We start from the raw sequence: 13,000 nt of genomic DNA on the forward strand, positions 1-13,000 counted from the left end.
CTAGGTGCGACATAGCTGGGCTCATAGACAATAGAGGAGGGACACGGGCGAGCCTGTCGGCGCTTCCGGCACCGGACGCCGAGCTCCGGCACCGTCCGGATGCGTCTACTACCGCCCTCAGAGCTGAGCATCGTGTAGACACATCAGAAAGATCACTGTTTATATAGTTAGCTCACCAGCAAGGAACAGCAAAAAGTGCTATTTAGTCTTCTCGATAAGAATATTCACTGCCAATTAATTATTCGTAAAAAGGCCTCGGGACTTATTATCGGAAAAACTAATATTATCTCAATTAACGGAACTTAAATAGAAATATAAGTCTTGGGTAAAAATAAATCCTCAAAACGAATGTATAGAAATCCCATAATTAAGTAAGACAAGTTCATTTTTTGACAATTGAACCTTCTGCATATTACTCACAAATATAGTTGGCCAGTGTTCATATATTCGTCCGCAGTTCTGACACACTGTATACATGTGACTGTATTTTATGATTATGCAAACGTATATTATTTACTGAATATCGATTAACTAAACTAGACTGGGAGCAGCCTAGTCAAACTATAACTATGTCGGAGCTTCAATGTTTAGAGAGACTGTTGATGATAAAATAATAGTCTTCAATTGCGAAAAATGCGCGCTTGGTAATTTTAGAAAAGCACACCAAATGTATTTGTGTCAGTACTTTTCTAAGAACTAAATAATAATTAACTGAGTTAATAAGTGTATGAATGTATTAAGGTCGTGTCGGACCAGCTGACTGCCTAACTAGACTACACTTAGAAAGTGCACAGTTTCTGAGAAGTTGTTAATATCACCTTACTAGCTAATTAGTTCTCCTAAAAGTTATTACCTAGCTTCGTCAGAAACGACGGTGTGACATCAAAAGCACGCAGGCTGTTAGCAAATTGCCGGCGCTGGTATAATAAAACACTAAATCTTGGAATAATTGTGTCATTAGTGCGTGGTTCACGGACGCTATCAGCAGTTTGTTTAATTAACTTAATTAGCAGCGTTAAGTAGGTGCACTTGTGTAATACTCCACTTTGTTACAAACCTATTTACATAAGTTTTCTTCATATAATACCGAACTGAAATAAAATATCGAGATTAAGAACAGCAATGCGATTGAAACGGACCAAATACCAATATACCAAATACCAAATCAATAGACAGTTTTTTGTAAAAAGAAGTTCGATAAGGAAACTATTATTTTCATTCGTCGAGATAACCTGTTGGTTCGTAGGTAAGTGATGCATTAATCAAAATAAGGAAAAAGTTCAACTTTATGCATGAATGCACTCAGAGGTCGGAGAGGCATCCAGCGTTTTGCAATCAATGTCGTTGTGACTAATCACACCTACATTCAAAGCTAAATCTGAGGAGAGAAACTATGTTGACTGTCTTTTTTATAAAGTAATATAGGTATGTCGACAATCTACAGGATGTTATTAAGGTTGAAGTTATGCCGTAATCTAGGCAACACAGCAGCTCACAAGCCTACTCTCGAGGGGTGGACGACCGTCTGCAAATGAAAACAAACCCAATCACGTGAGCTAACAGTAACTGTATTCAAAACAATAACCGATTGCTCTGGCGAGCGTACGCGGAACATATCCACCGCTACCCGCTGCGCTGTCGCCATACGCACTCCGCGACCTTCGGACACACGCCGCCTGAATACCAAATAAACCGAAAATACGCATAGTTTTCCGCCGACCGAGACGTAAATATTCGTAGAAGTGTTCAGCCGGCGGAGTGGGGCCGTGGGCGACTGCCTTTATACTCGTTCGCAATTTCTTTTTTCATGTGGATGATGTAGCGCCGCACTTACTATGCAGAGGTGTGTACCCGCCTTATTTATTGATATACAGTAGAGGCTTTATTCAGGCCGCATGTACGAAAAGGAAAAGTAAGTAATATTGTGTATTAATATTTGTGGCAAAAAGGTATTCTGAGAGAACATTTCGTGCTACAAATAAAGGAAAATTCGGTGAGTGGGTGTATGTAATTTGTTTGAAGCTTCCGCCCTGGCATGCAATAAACAAGTGATTTTCTACAACAACCACTACGGCAGCAGTATTATATTGAGCTAATAAACTAATAAAGTTAACAATATCCGCAAATGTTATAAAGCTAGTTGTTACGAAGCTCCCGATTTACATATTAATGATACCAGAAGGACATAAAAGAGAGTAGTCAAATAGAAAATAATAGAAATGTATGTGAGAACGATGCGTGCGCGTGCGCCGCATGCAGAGGGAGGCTCGTTACATAAGGCGTTATGTACACTACATGCTATGCTGCACATGTGGAATATTAGCCCGCGCGGCTATTTATAGCGAGGCATTAACTTAATGCGAACCGCCTCAGGACTGTAATCATGACTGATTGACGCCGAACATACACAACTATGTGCAAATATAAGGAAAGCAGGCTTTGACACATACTCTGACAGACCTTGTTTAAACAATTCCACAAAATATGGAACTATGGGAAAGATCCTGCAGAAACTGCGGGACCGTTCGAAAAAGTGTTCCGAAAACACAAAGATGGAAGAATATTGATTAATGTATTAAGTAAGTTGGTAGTTTTAAAATCTGTAGTATATATTGTTGAACAATACATTAAGGATATAAATAGAGATTGAGCTACCTATATACGTCTAAGGTAATTTGATACAAACATAACACATCACTCTCTGCCATAATATTATGCCGAGAAAACAAATTGCAAATGTCTTACTTAGAATGTTCAGGAATAAATAAGATCTGAATTTCCTTTCCGTAACCACAATGGCGTATTTTATTACCAGCCGTATATAATACATATGTAGGGGCTTGGCATTGGCGACTGAGGCCGAGCCGAGCTGAGGAAAACCCTGGGTTAGTCACAGCTTCCTACTGACGTGACCCACATTACATACATCATCTCGACAACGACCAGAATAATAAGTAGCTTTAGAATACCTGCCAATACTCATGTACACTTGAATGAGATGCATGAAAAATCTTCTGTTCAAATTATCGCGATCTACATCTCTTTGATCCTCCGGCCCGCGCGAGCGGAAATATCAATAGAAATCTAATGTAAATGATTGGGTCAGTGGTACAGAATCAACAATAACATCGTGTTTTATTTATTTAGTGGCGAAACTGCATTTATTATTTATTGATATCTATTCAAACATATTTGTTTATACATACAACGTGATATTGACAACAAAAGTTTATTCCGCACCGGTGACTCACAAGAGTAAAAATAGGAAATCATCAAGTAATGGTATGTATGTATAGGTCTGTATGTATGTAAACATAGGTCCGGGCTGGATTCATAAAATATCAAGTTTGTTTGTGTGGATATTTGACATAATCAAATTTAATAACAGGCAGCTTTCACAGCCCACAAAGGAGAGATCATACCTACAGAATGCGAAAATTTACTTATAAAAAAGTGTGAATATAAAATTGGAAATAACATTGCGATGCCTAAAGTAAAAGGCATAAAAACACATTCCATCAAGGAAAAGGGTCTATAAGCCCCGTCAGGTTCAAAACTCGTAATTCTTAATTTAAGTCGGAGATTTTTGGTCCTTAAGCTCTCACGGGGCTTTTCCCGGAGCAATAAATAAAACGAAGCTTAAACGAACCGCCGCCTGCAAATTACGTCTAAACTTGCTAAATTGAAGGGTCTAATCGTACTAACGCGACCCTGATGATTTATCACTCGAAAATTCACCTAATTATGGCCGTCAATATCGAGCTACCTACGGCGTAACATTTAATACGGTGTCGCTAATAATTTCATAAAAATACCTGTGACATTGTTCATCACCTTGGTGGGAGGCTGTCAGTGCCCAGTGCTCCGATGTACCGCGTAATTGTCGCTGGTTAGCGGCTCGGCAGTAATTGGTCCTCGGTTACGTGAATTATGTAAGGCGAGTAATAAATCGCTTATGCGACTGGGGACGCAAACAAAAGGTGTGAAGTTATACGCGCTTGCAAATGTCACGGTTAAACGAACTCCGCGCGGCTAATTATGACATCCTGTGTCGTGCGCGAGCCCTGCGCCTGCACTACACACGTTCAGTTGAACAAGACAAATTGTTAGCCTTACTTCAGCGTGCAAGTAAAAGTAAAAGTATATTTCTAACTAGAACACGTTAAATACAACAAACATTAGTTCCATCTAATGTTACCACGTTCCAATTTTCGGTGTCACTACCATTTGCAGCATTTTTTGTTCATTACAATATTTAGAACAGTTATTAAGATGTTGATTTTTTGCAAACGTGTGGAAAAGAGAGGCAGAGATGTTTGGCAGAAAGTCCCGTACACTTTCACCTGGCGGCGGCAGACGTCCATCAAGCCGGGCTGGCTGCGCACGCGCACCATCTAGAACACATCGACTTCGTAACATCTAGACTGCGCCAGAGCACCCCACACTAACGGGCCTAATGAATCCGTTCATTAAAACAAAATCAACTGCGCAAAGTTCTCGCACTACTATAAATTAAATTGGATTATGAGGTAACCCTATTACCTTGATTATATTTGCACAATTGTTCACCAAATATTACTTTTCAAATTCAGAAACAACAATGTACCTAGATAGATAGAACCAAACCTCACTCACTCCGACGATTTGCAACATATCATAGGCGGGCAAGTGATGCGGGTATCGGCATGACAACATAATCAGTCGCAGAACTGCGCACAAATTGGAGATCATGTTTAATGTTATATGCTAATGTGAATTGTCCCGAACTGTGTAAAGTTTGTGCGAGCGCCGACCACGACCCCAACGTAATTGAGTTGCCTTTGTTTCACCACTGGAACTATTGTCCCCACGGCTTGCTTAGCCACAATTATACCAAACACATACAAAGCTACAAAGACAATAAAGTCCTAACATAGAACCAACACGACCAACAAAAGCCTATTTATTCAGGATTTACATAAATATGAACTTAAAAACGTTTTGAAGCAAAGAGTTTTCAGCCAGCGGACTAGAATGACAAACAATTGAATATCCGATAAGCTTTACGTTCACTTGCTGATCATAGCCACACGGTGAGTGTATAGATAAATCACACACCTAGAACATAGCCCAAAATTCACTACAAAACTTTATTCAAAGCAACAATGGCATGGCATCTGAAAAGCATCGTCATATTGCAGAAATTACTTCAATATTTGATTGAAATAGCTAGAAAATCTAGACTAAAGAAACAAAACATCTTTGACAATGTTTATTTGAGCGTTATAAGCCACAAACAAGTCGGCTAAGTATAGCAATGCTCAATGACCTTCTCGTGCTCATGGTGAGGAGCTCGCAGCTGCAGCACTATGCGGTCAAGTTCATGGCGCGACGCTATCGAGATCATATTTCATTCTAACTGGAAGCTATGTAATGCTGTAGTGTAAGCGAGTAAGACTTGTGACCATGGATAAAAGCTAAAGCAGTAAGTTACTTAAGTATGACGAATGCAAAAAAATGTGTCAATAATCATTTAAAGATAATTAAGTCGTCATTCAGCCCATGTGACTCCCAAACGATGCTAAGAGCAGACTGCTCCAAAAACATCAATATCTCAAGAGCAGGCCGATGGTGTCAGTGTGACAAGTAAAAGTATGCCATAATGAATGAGTGAGTGCGCGTGACTCACTGGCTAACGGGCTGCGCGCGCGCACCAACATCTTATCAAATAAAATATGCGCACAATATTACCTCCGAGCACACAAGTAATAGCTTCTACAATCAAAGCGTTAGATTTGACGTCTGTCTCAGCGAAACATTAATCTTCGTAATGTATGCCGAGATAATTGAAACGCGCCACACTGCCGAACGTTGAATGTACATTGTACTTGTTGTTGTTTATATGGGAAACAATTAGTTAGTCTTCAAAGAGAGACATAATAACATTGACACAAACAAATACAGACGACTAAAGTCAACAATGTCATTGAACGCTAATTGATCGTAATGAGGCGCAGCTCCTATTGATTGTGTTTGATTAGAGCGGGCGGCGTGCGACAGTGTGAAAGGTCTTCAAGTAACGGTAGTCGCTGCGGCGACCGGTAGCCGGCACCCGGTAGCTAACAATGGCGCGATGCTATCTACTGCTGACTACACTTGTAATTAATTGTTCCACTAATTATCTTCTTTTAATAGCACTAAATTACAACCTTTTTTGCCTACGCTATTCGCTATTTGTTAAGTTACAAGTTTTTTCATGATAATGTAAAATTTACGATGTGAACCGTCAGTGGTGACATCGGTATCCACTGCAGTTGTTGACACAGCTACAATAAAAGGTCACTCAAAAACTGCAACGGATCGTGACTGAAGCGCTTCGTGCTCCGAGCTCCGGGCTCTGAGCTCGAGCTAGGAAGTCTCACAAAGGTCACTAAAGTATTACAACAATGTAGAACTCGTAACAGTGTAACTGTGCCTAACTATCATCTATCTGATCGGGACGAACGTTGCACAATCCTAATTGTTATCGGAATCTACTGCAAAATTTGAAAGTGTCCCACTTCTGAAAAACTGCATCTTTTTCAATACTTTGTTTATGATCCGCGAGAAGATTGTCGTATCTAACAGTGCTCTGAACTAGAGTTCGTTCGATAAACGCTTATCATTAGAGCGCGAAGCACGTGCTAAGTAATGTTTATTTATCTCGATCACAGATTTATGACTTTTCTAACACGTTTTTAATGTTAACTTTATATTCGCTCTTTATGTCCAACAAAAACGGTTATGCCAGTTATAGGTACTCTATTTCCTTATCAGCTGCGTTTTATAGGCATCGAGATATGTGTGTGAGTAGCGTCTAGACCGCGGCTGTGCTCGCGCGGCACGTACATGTCTAATCGCGCGGCTTTGCCTGCGATCTGACGACTGATGGCAGGGAGATAACGCCCGCCTATTGATCGCTCGGTATACATGCATATTGTCACGCTTGTCGACGAAACGGGTTAAGAAGTGCAAAGTGTCTAGATAATGCGAATATTGTATTTGATATTTTTATGCATTAGTAAATGAAGCTAAACAATAAATACATGATGAATTATAATCGAGTAACTAATGGATTTATTCGGTGTCACCTTTAAAATGAATTGAAATATTCGTATACAACAAACGGGTTATCTGTGCGTCTAAGTTATTTAGTTGTGTCACAGGCCTGCATGTGCTGCTCACACAACTACAATAACAGTATTGTGGGCACACACGGGGACACACTCGTCTAACTGCCGCAGAACAAACGTGGCTACTATTCAATAATGCGCGTATTTACGTAATACATTTTTTGCAATAGTTTCATTGCTATAATGTTAGCAGTTTTTGTAAATTGGGTTTGTTCAGCCATTAAGTGGAGCTAACGCACTAATGACGACACGGTTTGTTTATAAAATGTTATAACAATACAACATTAATTTATGTTACAGCTTCGGGGAAAAACAAAGTTACCAGTTTATTGAAGAATGCCGTTGCAGTACGATCAGCTTCGAAAAAAAGCGCAAGTTCTGCAGCAACAGGGGACGAACTTCAACAGAAACCAACAAACACGTATCTTACGATGTCCACACGAAAACTACAAAGGTTGATGTGGAAACAATTAGTGTTGGAGCGTGTAAGTTGGTGCAGTGTTTACTATTAGCGCGAAGACTCGGCCGCCGTCGTCCGGCTATTGTTTCCCGCGGAATTTTATGCACAACAAGAGTCTGGAGCCATTGTCCACGCGAGTGAAAGTGTATGCCTCACTTGCGTCACTCAATCTTGTGCCTAGTTTTTACTGTATCTGTTTTGTGAATTCACTATCCGACAGTTTGTTGCTCTCGTACGAAAAGAGGAATACTAAAGTTCTCCGTACAGTAAAACCCATTGCAATCAATATAGTGTACTTCTACTAATGCTAAACTAAAGCGAGTCTTTTATTTTATAAATTCTCTATTTCTATAAGATTGAGATTAAGATTCTCTCTATGAAATAAAGTCTCCTTTGAAGCTGTGCAGCAGTCGGCGGCTGCGGATTAGCGCCGCCACTATCAATTAATTATCCATCCCTGTGAGGAGCTCCAGCTAGAGCTTGACAACTTAATCTCCTTTGCAGACTAGTCTTTCAGATCCCCACTAACAGAATAACTAAATATGTTCATAATGATGTCTAATATTAGAGCACTCTCGGAGGGACCGCGCGTCTGACTGTAACGCGACAGGTAACTACGCGGAGCTAATGATATCATGTTTGAACTAATAAGTCAAAACATCAGCCGCCGCACACGAACACTACGACTCTAATATACTCGTCTATTCCTATTTTGATGAAGCGATTCCAAATTACTTGCTCGTCACGGCCCAACTATAAATATCGATTATCTCAGCTTCAAACTAGTCAATATTACTTCGCTTCTAACTTGAAACTCAGACAGAATATTAAACGCTAATTAAATGATTCGATTTCGCGTGAAAACGTTACCACAGTGGAATTTTGTCTAACTTTACCAGATACCCTGCCTAACTTGACCCGCTTGGTATTAAACTTTAATAGCCTGAAAGTGGTTTCAAATTCTATCAGGACATTTTCACGCGGTGACCGCTCTTGTTGGGTACCTTACCTGCCTGTTGAAGGACACCGCAGTGCGACTACATAGTCATACGTTACGTAAGTTCTTAAACAGTAGACCCCCAAAGCACACGTAACTTAAACCGCAACTAAGTACAAGGTGACTCGATTAAATCAAACGTAACTAAGGACACTAAAGCTACTAGTGGTCCTTAGATTCCTAATCGGTTTTACTAATAGGAGTATGTATACGCAGACAACTAAGCTTAGAAGGAAATGTCAATGTGTTATCTCAAATAGGCATTATAAGGTACATTTTTCTACTTGATTTATCTAACTTGAAGCACTCGCAACTTTAAACACCGTGGCTATACCTAAACTGGACTAGTTGGACAAAGCTAAACAGGCAAGCTAAGTAACGTATTCTCGGTACATAGAGGAGCACGTTGGGAAACTCAGTCAAAGCGTCGCCTGCTCATAATATACAAGTACATTTCATAGTTTCCACTTTCGACGCACACTCGATTTGAATAACGAAACTGAATGAAGGTAATGAATGCGGCCACACGTGCGCCGCGCCTGCGCCCGCGCATACCGAGCGCCGCGACCTCACCGCAAGAAAGTGACGCCTTCCTATGCCGTGATGATACGCTATCCAGACGAACTTGTCACTAAACACCTCAATGAAATTAGCAACGGTGTTGGTAGAGTACATTTTAAGCCTGAAAGCTCACTATCATAAAAATCTCTGTTGGAACAAGACGCTGGAGGGAGAGATAAAGAAGAGAATGCTGCAGAGTCTAAGGTGTAGACCTTAGATCTTTTTTGCAACGTACAACCGTTAAGCGAGTCAAAATTCCATTTAGCATCCTAACTTAGAATCTGTTTGCTCTAAGAAAACACTTACTAGCATTGATTCATTTTTAACTATACAACGACTTAAAAAATCGACCTTAACCCAAGTTCAACTCTGCTTATGATACGCGAAAACTTCATGTTAAATGGCTATTGCTCAAAACTGGTAGATGAGGTATGTAAGTGGAGATGAATCACTGGTCAAGCGTGACTCGCGGATTATACACATTTGTCGGGAGGAGCTGCTCCGGCGCATCTCGCGGGAACGGACGACCTGTATTGTTAGTATCGTGATTCATGACTGTTAAGCGATATGCTATTAGAACTGACTGCAGTAATAACATCATATCTTACGCCTCTTTTTCCCGAAGGCTTAGAAAACTAGCTCTTCTGAAACCCCAATAGAGTTGAAAGTATTCATCATCATTTCATCAGTAAATTGCATACAGCATAATCTCAAAAATGAAAACGACACATAAAATAAGTTTGTCTTGCAGATCGTGCATTATCTGCATTCTGCAACTTCTGTCGCATTTTGCACTCAAATGTAGCTCTGTAAGTGGAAACATCATGATAAAGAGACACGAGTCTGGTATTGAGAAAACAATAATGAAAAATAACTCGTACCTTTTGTTATTTTATTCTAGGAATTGGGTTATTTATACGAATCATACGAAAAGTCTAATGATTTCCAAATTAAGAGAAATGTAGGCTGATACCTATTTTTATAGCAGACTATGAATTAAGGATCTTTTGTATATATTTCTTTTATAGCAAATATTTTCATTTAGACGAAAAGTTAGACAAAAAAAAATAAGGTATTTTTATATTCCCTTTTTATATACTATTAAGAACAAGGTATAAAATAACCATAAACATGGTAAATGGACGCGAAAGGCTCTTACTCCGCATTATGTTGCAACGTTATCTCTGACAGAAACAACCAAGATGGACGGCGCTTAAAAAACATAATTGAATTTCGCATTCCTGTGCCGAACTGCCGAGCGGACTCGGAACAGGTACGAGATGCCTCTGATAACCGCATGTTTGGGGACAGCCGCATTCTATACACATAACTGCACTACAGAAAATTACAATAATCCTTGTCAAATACCCTTAAAATAACCTTTAAATATGTAAGTGTGTGTGCCCAACAACCACGTGATGGATGCAAGTGCAGCGATGCTGCCGGCTCCCACGCTAAGACGTCGCTTATCAGCAATTCTTGGTGCATTGAGTGCGTGCTGCTCGGCTAATGCGAAATGTACAATATTTTGGATGCTAACTTAACTGAAAATGAAGTTCGACCTTATTTCGTTTTCTGAATTTTAAAGAAACATCCAAGATACGCGCGAAAACTATCTTGCGAGTAGGGAAATTGTGTGAGAATAGAATGTTGAAACACTCAGGTCAAGTGTAAATAAAGTGATCCCGAGCTAAAACGGACACTGGAAGTGTAAGTGGCGAATATATTTCCAAGAGTTCTCCTTGAAGTTCAAGACGCTCTGCCCTCTCAGGCGAGAGCAACTGTCGCGGCTGTAACGCTCCGTGACACCCGAGCGGAACAAAATCTAAATGTCCTCAATTTAAATATTAGCTAAGTACAGCTCAGCCTTCAGCCTCGTCGCGACCTGAAGGTTGCGCCGAGTTCCTGCGTCTCCGCCAGCACAAACCGACAGTCATTGAGTCACGCCGACTTACACACTTGCAATTGGTCCCGTCTCTCGCAGAACAAACGGACAGGTTTTATAATTTGCCAATTACAGATTGCATGTATTATTTAAGTAGCCAGTGCAATATTTGAACTGAGTATAAAGTTTGTCAGTATGTTTGACAAGAGCGCGCGTGCAGTGGTTGGTGCAGGCGGCAGCGGCGGGTGTCCGGCCGGAGGTGTGCTGTATGCTAATGGGATGGAAGCTCGCGCTATCGTGTTCCGATCGTGTCCGGTGCAGTGTTGCTATGCGCCGCTGAGCACACACGACGAGTCATTGCGATGCGAGCGGCGCGGCGCCGTCGCGCGACTAGCGCCGCGCTTGCGACACCCGCGCGGCACGGCGCGACATCGGCTCGCACGCCGCAACTATTATTAACATGGATTATTCGCGATTCACGCGGCGCACCAACAATTATGTTGCGCAAGTATCCGCATTCAAACTTTAATATTCGCCTCGCGTCACTCGCTTCTACTTCAATTCACTTGTTTTAATTGCATAAGCTGTATATAGGCATTTAATGCGAATATTTATGACGGTTGCTATTTTCTTACAACTGGTTTCACATTAACATTGCATCGTCTCATCTGCATACAATTGAAAGATCAAGATCATCGGCCGCGGACTGCACGGAGGAGCTAGCTGGGCGAGCGTGTACAGCTACTTCTAATCGTAACCTACATTCGGTAATACTAGTTCTAATCGAAGAACAAGTGACCCGCGAACACAATTGCTGTAATGTACCGGTATTTGGTCGCGCGTCGACGCGTGCCGTGCGCCCGCGCCGCCCTCACCGGGGTCCTGCGAGCGCCTCCAAGGAGAACCAGCCTGACTCACGTTTTGTGGACGATGATACAACAGGTTATTGCATTGTTATTTCGGCGTTATGCATAAAACAAAATCACCAGAGGTCATTGCGTCACGAATTAATATTCCTGATGCGGAGTGATGCCGCTCAGCCTTCGGTGGCAGATGGACGTGCTGATGAGCACAGTAGCAGCACGGGCCCCGGCACCAGCCTCGCGCACTGCACTCGCACGCTGCACGCCGTGTGCGCCCGCACTCACACTAATCAACTCCGACATAATGGCATCTCGATAATAGGTTTTATTATACAACACCGTCTTTTATTGTGTGCAAAACTAAACACGGAAAGTAAACGACTTTAAACAATCCGTCAGAAAAACATCTGCTGATTTAGGTATTCCGGGCCTACTGCATACTCGCACTGTTCAAGCAAGTTGATAGTAGGACCTTTCAGTTCGCAAAGTAATTTCTCCAACAACTAAAGAATCTCTATTCCGTTATGGAGCACACTGAACGTGCCGGTGACTCAGTAGTCACTCGTGATTCACCTCTTCGGCTGCTATTGAAACTTCGTGACCTTTCATTGGCGTCTGTATTGAGACATTAAACTAATAACTTGCCGATACAATACAATACAAACGATTCATTCGAGGGCCATCAACGTACGACCGGCCGCAGACTCGCTACTATTGACGAAACAACACACTACTGATATAATTCAGTAAATCAAAGCGAATTTGTAAGGATGTGTGTAGTTACAATTTTCCGGAGGGAAAACACCGGTCAGGGGAAAAATGGAAATTGTTTAATAAGCGGCCGTGAGACAGTGCACAGTGGTACTCACCGGGTCATGTTGTTGTTGTTGATGTCGGGGCTCGGGGCGGAGACGCGCGTTATGTTCACAGCACAGACACGTATTCGTTATGGCGTTCAGCGCGCGGCCGCCATGCCGTCCGTCCGCGGCGAGGGTTAGGACGCGAGTGGAGTGGGTGGCGGCCGGCGCGCCAGCCGGCAGCCGCGCCGTGCTGACTCCGCGCACCAGCGCCGGCTCCCGCACG

At 41.7% G+C, this 13,000-nt stretch overlaps 1 protein-coding gene across 1 annotated transcript in view; it reads right to left on the reverse strand.

The window, feature by feature from the left end:
* LOC110379490 (mucin-5AC) overlaps positions 1-13,000 on the reverse strand; it is a 60,265-nt gene extending 47,265 nt beyond the window's left edge. Inside the window, exon 1 of the mRNA XM_021339180.3 lies at positions 12,787-13,000. Coding sequence (XP_021194855.3) covers positions 12,787-12,794 — 8 coding nt within the window. The 5' untranslated portion in view covers positions 12,795-13,000. The remainder of the gene's footprint in view (positions 1-12,786) is intronic.

This window comes from Helicoverpa armigera, chromosome 9 (assembly GCF_030705265.1).
Source record: "Helicoverpa armigera isolate CAAS_96S chromosome 9, ASM3070526v1, whole genome shotgun sequence".
NCBI classification, from domain to species: domain Eukaryota; kingdom Metazoa; phylum Arthropoda; class Insecta; order Lepidoptera; family Noctuidae; genus Helicoverpa; species Helicoverpa armigera.